This window comes from Scatophagus argus, chromosome 11, assembly GCF_020382885.2.
Source record: "Scatophagus argus isolate fScaArg1 chromosome 11, fScaArg1.pri, whole genome shotgun sequence".
Classification (NCBI taxonomy): Eukaryota; Metazoa; Chordata; class Actinopteri; family Scatophagidae; genus Scatophagus; species Scatophagus argus.
In genome coordinates this window covers 247,032-259,511 of record NC_058503.1, presented here as the reverse complement: position 1 = coordinate 259,511, position 12,480 = coordinate 247,032, and the positions used below count along the sequence as shown (strand labels likewise).

The following is a 12,480-nucleotide window of genomic DNA, read 5'->3' as shown; positions in this document are numbered from 1 at the left end:
TAACTTAATTTATTATTTGTTAATTTATTTTTGTTTTAATTGACTTAATTTATAGTTACTTAACCTTTTTGAATGTTTATTTGATGTTTAAGAATGCCAACGAGGCCAAGTCTTTTGTAACATCCCCTCTCTTACTCAAGGGGTTTGAGAGATGAAGACAGTACAGTAGTTCAACTGTTCATGTGCAAGTTTAAATAAAAAATCCGTTTTGGTGACGTAATAGCATATATATATTCAAAATAATGAAAACAAACATTTACATGATACACATCAATTTACTCAAATGTCACAAATTATTTGGATTTTTTTTACAGATAAGTTTGGAAATTAGGGTCTGGAAAAAGTATGGCATTTTGAAATTTCAAATATGTAGGAACCCTGACTATATATACAAAAGTATCCAGACATACCTCTTTATGGGGCTTTTTTTGAGGGGTTGGGTTAGGCCCCTTACTTCCAGTGAAGGAAAATCTTACTGCTTCAGCATAGCAAGACATTTATCTTAAGGAGGAACTAAAATGGACATTGCAAGCCAGGTTTCATCCAACTGGTCTGACATCTGAATCCTCCTCCAAGTACTCCTCGTCCCCTTCTCAGTTGCTCTGCTGTCTAGTTCTGGTGAACCAAGGGACTTTCCAAGGGGCTGTGTCATTCTACATCAGTACATGATCAGGACCCATGTTGGGAAAGATTAAATTGAGGTAAATGTGTGTAAGACTTACTTTATATTATCAAAACCATGACATAACACCTGTCGAGAACTTTAAGGAGCATTTATGTATGTTGATGGTGCTTGTCATTAAGTGTCATTTGGTCAGTTATGCAAAGTCACCCTCCTGTTCATGAGAGGTATCATGTCATGTTTATGAGGGGTATGAGATGCATACCCCTTAAAACAAAGTGTTAACACGGATGTTTATGTAGCTCTTGCAAGCAATGCTTTGGATGTGCAGCAGCTCTACTCTGAGCTCCTCCCATATATTTTAAGTACAATACATACACATTTTAAAAGGCTTTAAATGGTTGGAAATATGCATGAATGTGTGTGTGGAAATGAAGTTGGATGCATCAAAAAAGTAAAAATTCGAAAGATTAAGCCTGAAAAATTCTGGCATTGTGACAACCTCAATTGGAATATTTGGTAGTACCAATTAAAAAACACTATTTTCGCTGTGCCATCTTTACTTTACAGCTATTTTTGCACCTGTAGCCCTATAACCCTGTTAAGTAAAAAGAGATGGCTTCTTAATTCCTTGTTACCTCTCTATGAACAACTGATGTTTGTGTTTGTGTTGCAGTCGTAACCAACTGGGCTGTCTTCCAGCCTGTCTGTGTGGTTTACCTCTGAGAGTCCTCAACACGAGCAACAACAAGCTGATCAGCCTACCAGAGTCCATTGGACAACTGCACAGCCTCATGGAGCTAGTAAGACTGTTCATAATGTCACAGTGTTACTGTGTTAATATGTGAGTATGTGTAGCACGTGTGTAATATGTAGGGCTGTACCAAATAATTCATAACATTTACATTCTAATTTTAAATCAACATCAACATCTTTTCCTTACCCTTCTAGTTCTTAGAGGGGTGGGACAGAGGAACATGTTTCTGTTTTCCTCCATGCTCATCATCTGGTGTAGACCTTCCATGCCTTTGTAGTATTGCCTGAACAAAAATGTTTATCTGCCATTTCCAATTTACCTCTTAGTTCACATCTATTTTCCCAAGCTTCATCTGTACAGTCCTTTAAATCAGTAATTTATTATTTTGAAAGATTTGAACTGTTTTTATATGAATAATATTATTTTCACAAACCATTACAATGCACTTTTTTCTGTAAATTCACATGGGTTATATACACAGATCAGCCACAGCGTTACAATCACTGACAGGTAAAGTGAATAAAATTAATCAGAATCAGAATCAGCTTTATTTGCCAAGTATGTGTGACCATACAAGGAATTTGACTCCGGATTTTTTCTCTGTCCTGTGCACCATACAAAATACAAAATAGCAATAATAATAATAAAAATGAAGAATAAAGTATTAGAATATAGTATAAGAAAGGGAAAAAAAAATACATATATATATATATATATATACACATGTAGTGCAAACAGTGGAATGATGTAGTGCAAACAGTGTGATGGTTCACACAATGGCAGGTGGATTACGGGGAGATCAGGGAGACAGCCTGGGGGAAGAAACTGTTTTTGTGTCTGGTAGTCTTGGCATACAGAGCTCTGTAACGCCTACCAGAGGGAAGCAGATCAAACAGTTTGTGTGCAGGGTGAGAGGGGTCTGCAGTGATGCTTCCTGCCCGTTTTTTGACCCTGGACTGGTATAAGTCCTGGATGGAGGGCAGGTCGGCCCCGATGATTTTTTCTGCAGACCTGATTGTCCGTTGCAGTCTGTTTCTGTCCTGTTTGGTGGCCGATCCAAACCAGACAGTGATGGAAATGCAGAGAACAGACTGGACGATGGAGGTGTAAAAGATGGTCAGCAGCTCCTGAGGCAGGTTGAACTTCAGCTGTCGCAGAAAATAAAGCCTCTGCTGGGCCTTTTTCCTGATTAGGTCTACGTGGGACTTCCACTTGAGATCCCAGGCGATTGTAGTTCCCAGGAACTTAAAGGAGTCCACAGTAGACACTGTGTTGTTGAGAATGGTAAGGGGAGGTAAGGTGGGTGGGTTCTTCCTAAAGTCCACTGTCATCTCCACAGTCTTGAGCGGGTTAAGCTCCAGGTTGTTCTGACCACACCAGAGGACCAGCTGGTCTACTTCACGTCTGTAGGCAGCCTCATCACCTCAACTACAGTTGTGTCGTCCGCAAACTTAAGTAGTTTAACGGACGGGTCCCCTGAGGAGCAGTCGTTTGTGTATAGGGAGAAGAGCAGCGGGGAAAGAACACACCCCTGGGGGGCGCCGGTACTGATGGTTCTGGTGCTGGAGGTGATGCTCCCCAGCCTCACCTGCTGCCTCCTGTCAGTGAGGAAGTTGTAGATCCACTGAGAGGTGGAGGTCGGCACTGTGAGCTGTGAGAGCTTCTGGCGGAGGATTTCTGGGATGATGGTGTTGAATGCAGAGCTGAAGTCCACAAACAGGATCCTGGCATATGTCCCTGGGGTGTCAAGGTGATTGAGGATGAAGTGCAGTCCCATGTTGACTGCGTCATCCACTGACCGGTTTGCCCGGTAGGCAAACTGCAGGGGGTCAAGCCGGGGGCCTGTGATGAACTTCAGGTGGTTCAGCACCAGCCTCTCAAAGGATTTCATGACCACAGACGTCAGGGCGACGGTTCAACCATTCAACTGCCATTCAGTCATTCAATCATTCAACCCCGTGATGGTGGGTTTTTTGGGGACTGGGATGATGGTGGAACGTTTGAAGCAGGAGGGTACTTCACACAGCTCCAGAGATCTGTTGAAGATCTGGGTGAAGATGGGTGCCAGCTGGTCAGCGCAGATTCTCAGGCAGGAGGGGGACACTCCATCAGGTCCTGGAGCCTTCCTGGTCTTCTGCCTCTGAAAGAGCCGATGCACCTCCTCCACATTGACCTTCAGTGCTGGTAGGAGGTCTGAGTTGAGGGGGGAGGGGGAGGTGTCAGGTATGGCACAGAGGTTGAGTGTTGTGGATGGGGTTGGAGAAGGGTGTGAAAACCGGCAGTAGAAGCTGTTCAGCTCCTCTGCCAGTCCCTTGTTACCCACAGGGTGGGGGGATGGGCTCCTGTAGTTGGTGATGCCTCTCAGGCCTTTCCACACTGAAGTAGGGTCGTTGGCTGAAAACTTGTTTTTCAGCTTCTCAGAATAGCACCTCTTTGCAGCTCTGATCTCCCTCGTCAGTGTGTTCCTGGTCTGTTTGTACAGGGTCCTGTTCCCACTTCTGTGGGCGTCCTCTTTAGCCTGGCGCAGCTTCCTGAGTTTATTGGTGAACCATGGTTTATTGTTGTTGTATGTGCAGAAGGTTTTGGTCTGCACACATGAGTCCTCACAAAAACTGATGTAGGATGTCACAGTGTCAGTCAGTTCATCCAGGTCTGTGGCAGCAGCCTCGAAGACACTCCAGTCAGTGCAGTCAAAGCAGGCCTGTAGCAGGATCTTAACAATACAATGTTATGCAGGGAAACTTTGGTTTCTGGCAATCATGACAATGTTTTTTGAGCCTGGCCATCCTATTGAGGAAACGCATTTCCGCCGCTTGTATTCGCCATCTTGTTCTTTCAGTTGGGAGGGTTAGAACATAGATTGAGTGGTAAATCGAGATTTTCGTCTTCCGGCTCAACTCTCTCTTCACCACGACAGATTGGCACAACATCTGAATGACAGCACCTCTGCACCGATACATTTGATACATTTTAACCCTCACTCGTGAGTAAGACCACAAGATGCTTAAACTCTTCCACTTGGGGCAGCAACTCTCCTCCAACCTGGAGTGGGCAATCTAACCTTTTCCAGCTGAGAACCATGGCCTCAGTTTATAGGTGCTTATATTCATCCCAGCTGATTCACACTCGGCTGCAAACTGTCCCAGTGCGAACTGGAGATCACTGTTCCATGATGCCAATAGGCGTCTGCAACAAGCAGAGAAGGAATCCTAAGGCCACTGAACCTGACACCCTCTGCCACTTGGCTGTGCCTAGAAATTCTGTCCATAAATATTGTGAACAGAACCAGTGACATAAGGCAACCTTGATGTAGTCCAGCTCTATCTGGAAATGAGTTTGACTTGTTGCCGGCAATGTGAACCAATCACCACCTTGTCCCCCTGTTTGAAAAGGTGTACCACCACCCCAGATTGCCACTCCAATGCGTGTCTGCCATGAAAGCACCACCACATCCAGAGCCTTGGGGTATTCTGGACGGATCTCATCCAACCGCACTGCTGCTGCAGAATTGTTTACCTGCCTCTGAGCCTCCCCCTGAGCCCCCCTGCTCTGTTTCCTCCAAGGAATGCGTGTTGGTGGAAGTATTCCTTCCACCGCCCCGCTATATCCTCAGTCGAGATCAGCAGCTTTCCACTCCTACTGTAAACAGTGTGAACAAAGTGCTGCTTCCCCTTCTTGAGTTGCCAGGCGGTTTCCTCGAATTTCTTCGAGGCTGACTGAAAGTCTCCCTCCATGGTTTCAATGAACTCCTCCACAACCGGGTTTTGATTTTGTCACTGCTTGAGCCATGCATCATTTGGCCTGCTAGTCGCTATCAGCTGCCTCAGGAGTCCCACAAGCCAGCCATACTAGGTTGGACTTCTCCTTTAGCTTGACAGCACCCTTCAGCCCTGGTGTCCACCAACGGGTTTGAGGATTGCCACTGCAACTAGCACCAGAGACCTTCTGACTGTAGCTGCAAACAGCCACCTCTGCAATGGCAGCGCGGAACATAGCCCACTCAGACTACAGGTTCCCCAAAACCCAGGGGATGCAGTAGAAACTCTGCCTTAGATGGGAGTTGAAGACCATTTTGACTGGGTCCTCAGCTAGGCGTTCCCAGCGGACCCTCACTGTTCGTTCAGATCTGCCAGGTCCATCAGGTTTCCTGCCCCGCCACCTGATCTAACTCCCCACCAGGTGGTGATCAGTTGACAGCTCTGCTCCTCTCTTCACCCGAGTGCCCAAAACATAAGGCTGCAGATCCACTGATACAACTAATAAGTTGATCATCAATTTGCAACCTCAGGTGTTCTGGTGCCAGGTGCACTTGTGGACACTTTTATGTTCAAACATGGTATTATTTATGGACAAGCTGTGACTCACACAAAAGTCCAATCTGATCAGATCTGGCATGCCTCCCAATCACACCCTTCCACGTCACAACTGTCGTTGCCCATGTGAGCTTTTTTCAGCACCCGTCCGAGGGACTCCAAAAAGGGGTGGGTACTCTGAACTGTCATTTGGTGCATAAACACAAACAACAGGCGTGACCCATTACCTGACTTGCCGCAGGGAAGCAACCCTTTTGTTCATTGGGGTAAACCCCCAACATACAGGCAGAGAGCCGTGGGGCTATAAGTGAGCCCACTCCTGCCCTCCGCTTCTCACCCAAGGCAGCTCTAGAGCAGAGAAGATTCCGAAAGGAGACTGGTTCCAGAGCCCAAGCTGTGCGTAGAGGTGAGCCTCACTATATCTTGCTGGCAGATAGATAGATAGATAGATTTTATTGATCCCAGGCTGGTTAAATTACAGTGCAGCAGCAGTATTGCACACAGTAATGATACGGTAAAAAGAAAAAGAATCTATACAAATTATGTACAAAACAATATAAAACAATATATATGTGTATATACAACAAATAAGCAGTATTGACAGTTGTGCAAAATAAAATAAAATGTAAGGTGCAGTGAACCGAGAAACATTATGAAACATAAGTGTGTAGTGACTGTATGTTATGACTAGAGTTTAGTTGTTATTGTACAGTGTGATGGCATGTGGCATGAAAGATTTCCTGTATCTGTCCCTTCGACAACGGAGCTGTAGCAGCCTCTGAGAGAAGGTGCTCCACTGTCTGTCTGAGAGGGTGCTGATCATTGTCCATGATGGATAACAGTTTGTTCAGCTTCCTCCTCTCCACCACGGTCTCAAAAGACTCCAGTCTGAGTCCAAATACAGAGACAGCCTTCTTGATGATCTTATCAGGTCTGTTAGTGTCGCTGGCTCTGATGCTGCTACCCCAACACGCAACAGCAGAGAAAATGGCTCCGGCAACAACAGACTGGTAGAGGATCTCCAGCATCTTGTTGCACACGTTGAAGGATCTCAACTTCCTCAGGAAATAGAGTCTACTCATCCCCTTCTTGTACACAGCCTCAGTGTGTCCAGTCTCTCAGATGTCCAGTCTGGTCTGTTGCTGATCACCACTCCCAGGTATCTGTAGTCCTCCACCACCTCCCCCCTGGTCCGTAGTGATTGTGAAGGCGTCCTCTTCCTACTGAACTTGATCACCATCTTTTTGGTCTTGTTGACATTCAGTCTTAGGTAATTCTGTTTGGACCACTACTGTCCTGTACTCGCCCTCCTTTCCCTCTCTTATACACCTGACAACAGCTGAGTAAACCGGAAACTTCTGTAGGTGACATGACTCAGAGTTGTACTGAAAGTCACTGGTGTAAAAGGTGAAGCTGAAGCCCAGACGGACAAACTGTGGCCTGCCTGTCAAGTAGTGAGTACTCCAGGAGATCCTGGTGTCGTCAACACCCATCACCTGCAGCTTTTCACCCAGTAACAGAGGTTGAATGGTGTTGAAAGCATTGGAGAAATCAAAGAATGTGATCCTCACAGTGCCTCCCCCACCATCCAGATGCAAATGGACGCGTTGCAGCAGGTAGAGGACGGCATCATTGACTCCTAAATGGGGCTGGTAGGCAAATTGCAAAGGGTCCAGAGTCTCCTCAGGAGGAAAAGGTGACTCTGCCCTTTTTGGTAGAGGGCATGAGTGTTGACTGTCCAGTCCAGTTTATTGTCTATGTGGACCCCTAGATACTTGTAGCAGTCCACAATGTCCACCTCAGTACCCCTGATGTTGATAGGGTTATGGGGGGTACTCGTCTTCCTGAAGTCCACCCTCAAGTCTTTAGTTTTCCCTGTTGACCTGCAGGTGATTCTGTCCACAGCAAAAGTCGAAGAACATGACTCTTACAGTGCTGCCTGCCCAGTCCAGGTGCATGTAGGCTCTGTGCAGCAGTTAGATAATGGCGTCGTCAGCTCCAATATGTGGCTGGTATGCGAACTGTAGGGGGTCCAGGTATGGTTCTGTTACGGAAATTTCATTTCTGCCAGTAGTGAGTTAAGCAAAGGAAAACACAACAAATCCGGAAGATAGCATGCGCCAAAATGGTTTAATCTCTATAGAGAGGAGGCAACACACGGAACCACACGGCAGCAAGCAGTTCAGAGTTGTGCCCCACTGGCTGAAGACTTTATCCCATTTTATACTTTCTGATGTGTCTCTGGTTCTTTGTTTGGAGCTTCAAATACATTCCTTCACAAGTTGAAGGAAAAACAGACAGGATGTAATAACTGTTAGTACCCCAATTCAGGTTTATCTCTTGTGAGATGAAGATCTCTTTCTGCCCTCTGCTTTACCCAGGATGTTATTTGTAACGGGACTATAACAGTCAATTCACCAGGTCATTACTTGGTCAGTATAACACTACACAACTAAAAGCTACAGATTAACTACATTAAGTATGAACATTATGCCATTGTTGCTACAAAGCATACAAAATTTCCATCAGAGGTCCACCACTGATCGGACATGCTTTAGGACCAGCCTCTCCAGTGACTTCATGGCGTGTGCTGTCAAGGCCACGGGCCACCTGTATTTCAGTTTCAATTCAATTCAGTTTATTTATATAGTGCCAATTCACAACAAAAGTTATCTCATGACACTTTCCAATTTGAGCAGATCTAGACCAAACTCTTTAATTAAATTGTAAATAGAGGGAGCCCAACATTCCCCCTTGAGCAAGCACTTGGCGACAGTGGCGAGGAAAAACAGCCTTTTAGAAGGCAGAAACCTCGGAGCAGACCCCGGCTCAAGATGGGCGGCCATCTGCCTTGACCGGTTGGGTTGAGAGAGAGAGGGAGGGAGAGAGAGAGAGAGAGAGAGCAGGAGAGCGAGAGAGAGAGCAAGGGAGAGAGGCAGAGGGGGTGGGATGTGAGAGAAGGAGCACACAAGCAGAGATGCATAGCAGCAGTAATAATACCAGAAGTATCGGAATGTAGATAATGATAATGACAATGAAGTATACAGAAGGTATTATGGTGATTTTGATAACAATAGTAGTAACAATAATGGTAGTAGCTGTACTGAGTCGTAACAGATTTAAATCAGATTATGACTAAACAGTAGTAATTGCAGTAGGTTTTGAGCAAGACGACAGCAGGACCGCAGCAGGAGGTCCAGTCATGATCGATAGGAATCTGCGGGACAAGAAAGCACAAGGACTCCAGAGAAGAAGTTGAGTTAGTAATATGCATTAATGGGACATGAATGTGTGCAGAAGGAGAGGGAGAGGAAGAAAGAGCTCAGTGCGTCATGGGAGGGCCCCCGGCAGTCTAAGCCTATAGCAGCATAACTGGGGGCCTAGGCCAGCCCTAACTATAAGCTTTATCAAAGAGGAAAGTTTTTAGTCTACTCTTAAATATAGAGAGGGTGTCCGCCTCCCGGACCGAAACCGGAAGATGGTTCCATAGTAGAGGAGCTTGATAACTAAAGGCTCTGGTTCCCAATCTACTTTTGAGGACTCTTGGAACCACAAGTAGCCCTGCATTTTGGGAACGCAAAGTTCTGGTGGGATAATAGGGTACTATTAACTCTTTAAGATAGGATGGTGCCTGACCGTTCAGGGCTTTATAAGTGAGGAGGAGAATTTTAAAATCTATCCTGAATTTTACAGGTAGCCAATGTAGAGAAGCCAGAACAGGAGAAATATGGTCTCTCATGCTGGTTCTTGTCAGTAGTCGTGCGGCAGCGTTCTGGATTAGCTGGAGAGTCTTTATAGATTTATTGGGGCAGCCTGATAGAAGGGAGTTACAGTAATCCAGTCTAGAGGTAATGAATGCATGGACTAATTTTTCTGCATCTTTCTGACTCAGGATATGCCTAATCTTTGCGATATTGCGGAGGTGAAAGAATGCAGTCTTTGAAATATTAGTCACTGTGTGAGTTTGGGTGGTTGTTCTTCGGCACCGGAACCAGGCGTGTTGTTTTCCACAGAGCAGAAACAACCGTCATGCTCAGGCTCAGTTGGAAAATGTGCTCAAAAATGCCTGGCAAAAGAAGATCCAGCTGGAAGATAAACCCTTGGCCTCTGATCATGATTATACGGCAGCTGTGGTGCAGCAACTTCAAGTGTACAAAGATGTGAAGCGTGCTCTGAAAGAGAACGGCATCCGCTTTCAGATACCAATCACAAAGGTATGGATCCACCGGGAGACAGGTTCACAGATCTACAACAACGTGTGTGAGGCCGTGCGCGAGTTGCAGAGACGAGGCTATGAGATGAACAAACCCAATGGTTTTAATACAGCAGCTGGGGAATGCGTCACCATGGCAACGCGTCAGTCGGCCCACAGACAGACAGGAGGCAAGGCAAGCAAGATGGGTTCATGAACAGCTTCAGGAATTTCAACACAAGATAGACTAAAGCTGAGCTACGAGCAGGTACCCAAATGCACAATCTTTAAATAAAATGTTTCATAAGCTCTACTAATCAGGAGTCTGCAATGCTAGCACCACCGTGAGTGAATGTCAAAAAGAACTACTCACACATGCTAGGACGGGGCCCTTCGCTGAGAGTGAGGATTTCCCCCTCACTGAAAAGGACTGGAGTCCCAGAGGGAACTAAATGTCCCCCGTTTTGTGAGTCAGCCCTTCTTATGTTTGAGTTGTTCTTGTTGGTTTCAATGCAGAACACATTCCTGTTTGTTGATGTAATTTTTTTGTTCTACAGTGTTTTTTTTGTTTGTTTGTTTTTGAGGAGGAGAGATTAGGAGTAAAACGTGCCTATTGCATGTTAGTAAGTGATGCAACATCATGAGCTTAAATTGATGTCACTCAATGTGAGTGGTTTGGGTAACCCAATCAAAAGGACTAAGGTAAGTAGGCGAGACTGAAGAGAGAAAATGTACACATTATCTTCTTACAGGAGACCCACCTATCCTCACAGGAAAACGAGAAATTGAGGAAGTTTGGGTGCAGAAATCTCTGTTACATTTCTCATACTCAAAGCCACAAGAGTGGAGTAACAATATTAATAGCAAATTCAGTAAAATTTGAAATTTATAAGGAAATAAAAGATAAGGATCATAGATATATAATAGTGAAGGGCAAAGCTGAAAATAATGTTTTAACACTTGTAAATGTTTATGTACCTCCCACCTCCACAGTGAGAAATCCTTCTTCAAAACCTTGTTTAATATTATTTCAATGGAAACTGAAGGGATATGTATCTGTGGAGGAGACTTCATTGTGATACTCCACTACAATTTAGACACAACTAGCCAAAACAGGAGTAAGAAACATATTTCAAAATCTTTAAACACCACTTTTCGTTGAAACTGGTATGGTGAATGTATGGAGATCATTACACCCGCAGAGGGATACATACAAGAATTGATTACTTTCTAATGCAAACGGAAGAATGCTACAGAGTAAAAGACTGCAGAATCAGAATATGTGATATCTCAGACCATAATCCTATTTACCTAACCATCCTAATAGAAACAAATAAAAAAAAATACAGTATGGCGATTAAATGTCAGCATTCTTAATAACAAATTATTACTCAAAGAAATCAAATTGGATATCCAAACATAAAATAAGGAGAATGATAAATGATGGCAAAGCCGACCCACTAATGTGGGATTCACTGAAAGCTGTCTTACGTGGAAAATTAATAGCGAAGGCTGCTCATTTTAAAAAAGGTAGAATGGAAAGATATAAACAGTTGACACAAGATCTAAAGGAACTAGAACAAAGATTTGAAATTCAAAAAGATTCAAAGATTCAAATTGATGAATTGAAAAGAAGGCAAGGTTTGTTAGACAGAAATAAGCTTGGCCCAAAATCAGCTAAGCCCCTCGCTCGGAGATTGCGTAAACACCACACGTGGACACCGCAATTCACAAAATTAAAGACCCAAAATCTCAACAGATAGTAATGGAACCCAAGAAAACACACTTTAGTCACAGGAGGACACTGTTGATAGAGGATTAATAAGAGAATTTCTGCACTCATTAGACTTTCCTAACATTAGAGAAGTACAGAATAAAACAATTACAAAAGAAATCACTTTAACAGGACTAAATCACTAAATAAACAAATAAGACGTGTGGAAGTGATGGGTTTCCAACAGAATGGTCCAAATTATTCCATGAAGACCTGACTCCATTTTTACTTTTATCCCTGAACTGGGCTCTAAAGGAGGGATTAATACCACCTTCTTGGAGGGAGGCAATTGTGTCCCTGATCCCCAAAGAAAATAAAGACAGAGATAACTGTGCAAATTATAGACCAATATCAATTATAAATTACAAACTATATACTATGATCATTGCCAAAAGACTGGAAATATTTATATGTGATTGAATTAATGAAGATCACACTGGATTTATATTAGGCAGGTAAATACCAGATAATATTAGGAGAACTATTCATAAACTACACAGAATCAATCAGGAAAAAACAAATGCTGAAAGAACAGATGCTGAAAAGGCTTTCGATAGGGTTACTTGGAATTCTTATATCAAACATCAGAAAGATTTGGCTTTAATAAAGACTAACTAAAATGTATTAGAGCTATTTATCAACAACCAACAGTTAGGATTAAAATAGATGGTTTCCTTTCAGACCGATTTGAGTTGAGCAGAGGCAGGGTTGCTGCTTCAGCCCCATCCTCTTTGTCCTATATATAGAACCATTGGCTCAAGCAATCCGCCAAGATGAGGGGATAAAAGCAATCATGATTGGGGAACACGAACACAAAATAGG

The 12,480-nt window shown here is 44.0% G+C and overlaps 1 protein-coding gene across 12 annotated transcripts in view; it reads left to right on the top strand.

Moving 5' to 3' along the window:
• The window catches only part of lrch1 (leucine-rich repeats and calponin homology (CH) domain containing 1), a 195,448-nt gene that overhangs the window by 62,843 nt on the left and 120,125 nt on the right, over window positions 1-12,480 (top strand). For 9 of the 12 annotated variants that reach the window (XM_046403189.1, XM_046403186.1, XM_046403190.1 and 6 more), the window contains exon 3: window positions 1,299-1,425. In XM_046403189.1, the coding sequence (XP_046259145.1) occupies window positions 1,299-1,425 (127 nt within the window). Of the gene's footprint in view, window positions 1-15; window positions 702-1,298; window positions 1,426-9,517; window positions 10,153-10,221; window positions 10,351-12,480 lie in introns of those variants that run through there. The other 3 variants (XM_046403192.1, XM_046403197.1, XM_046403198.1) reach the window with 3 other exon arrangements.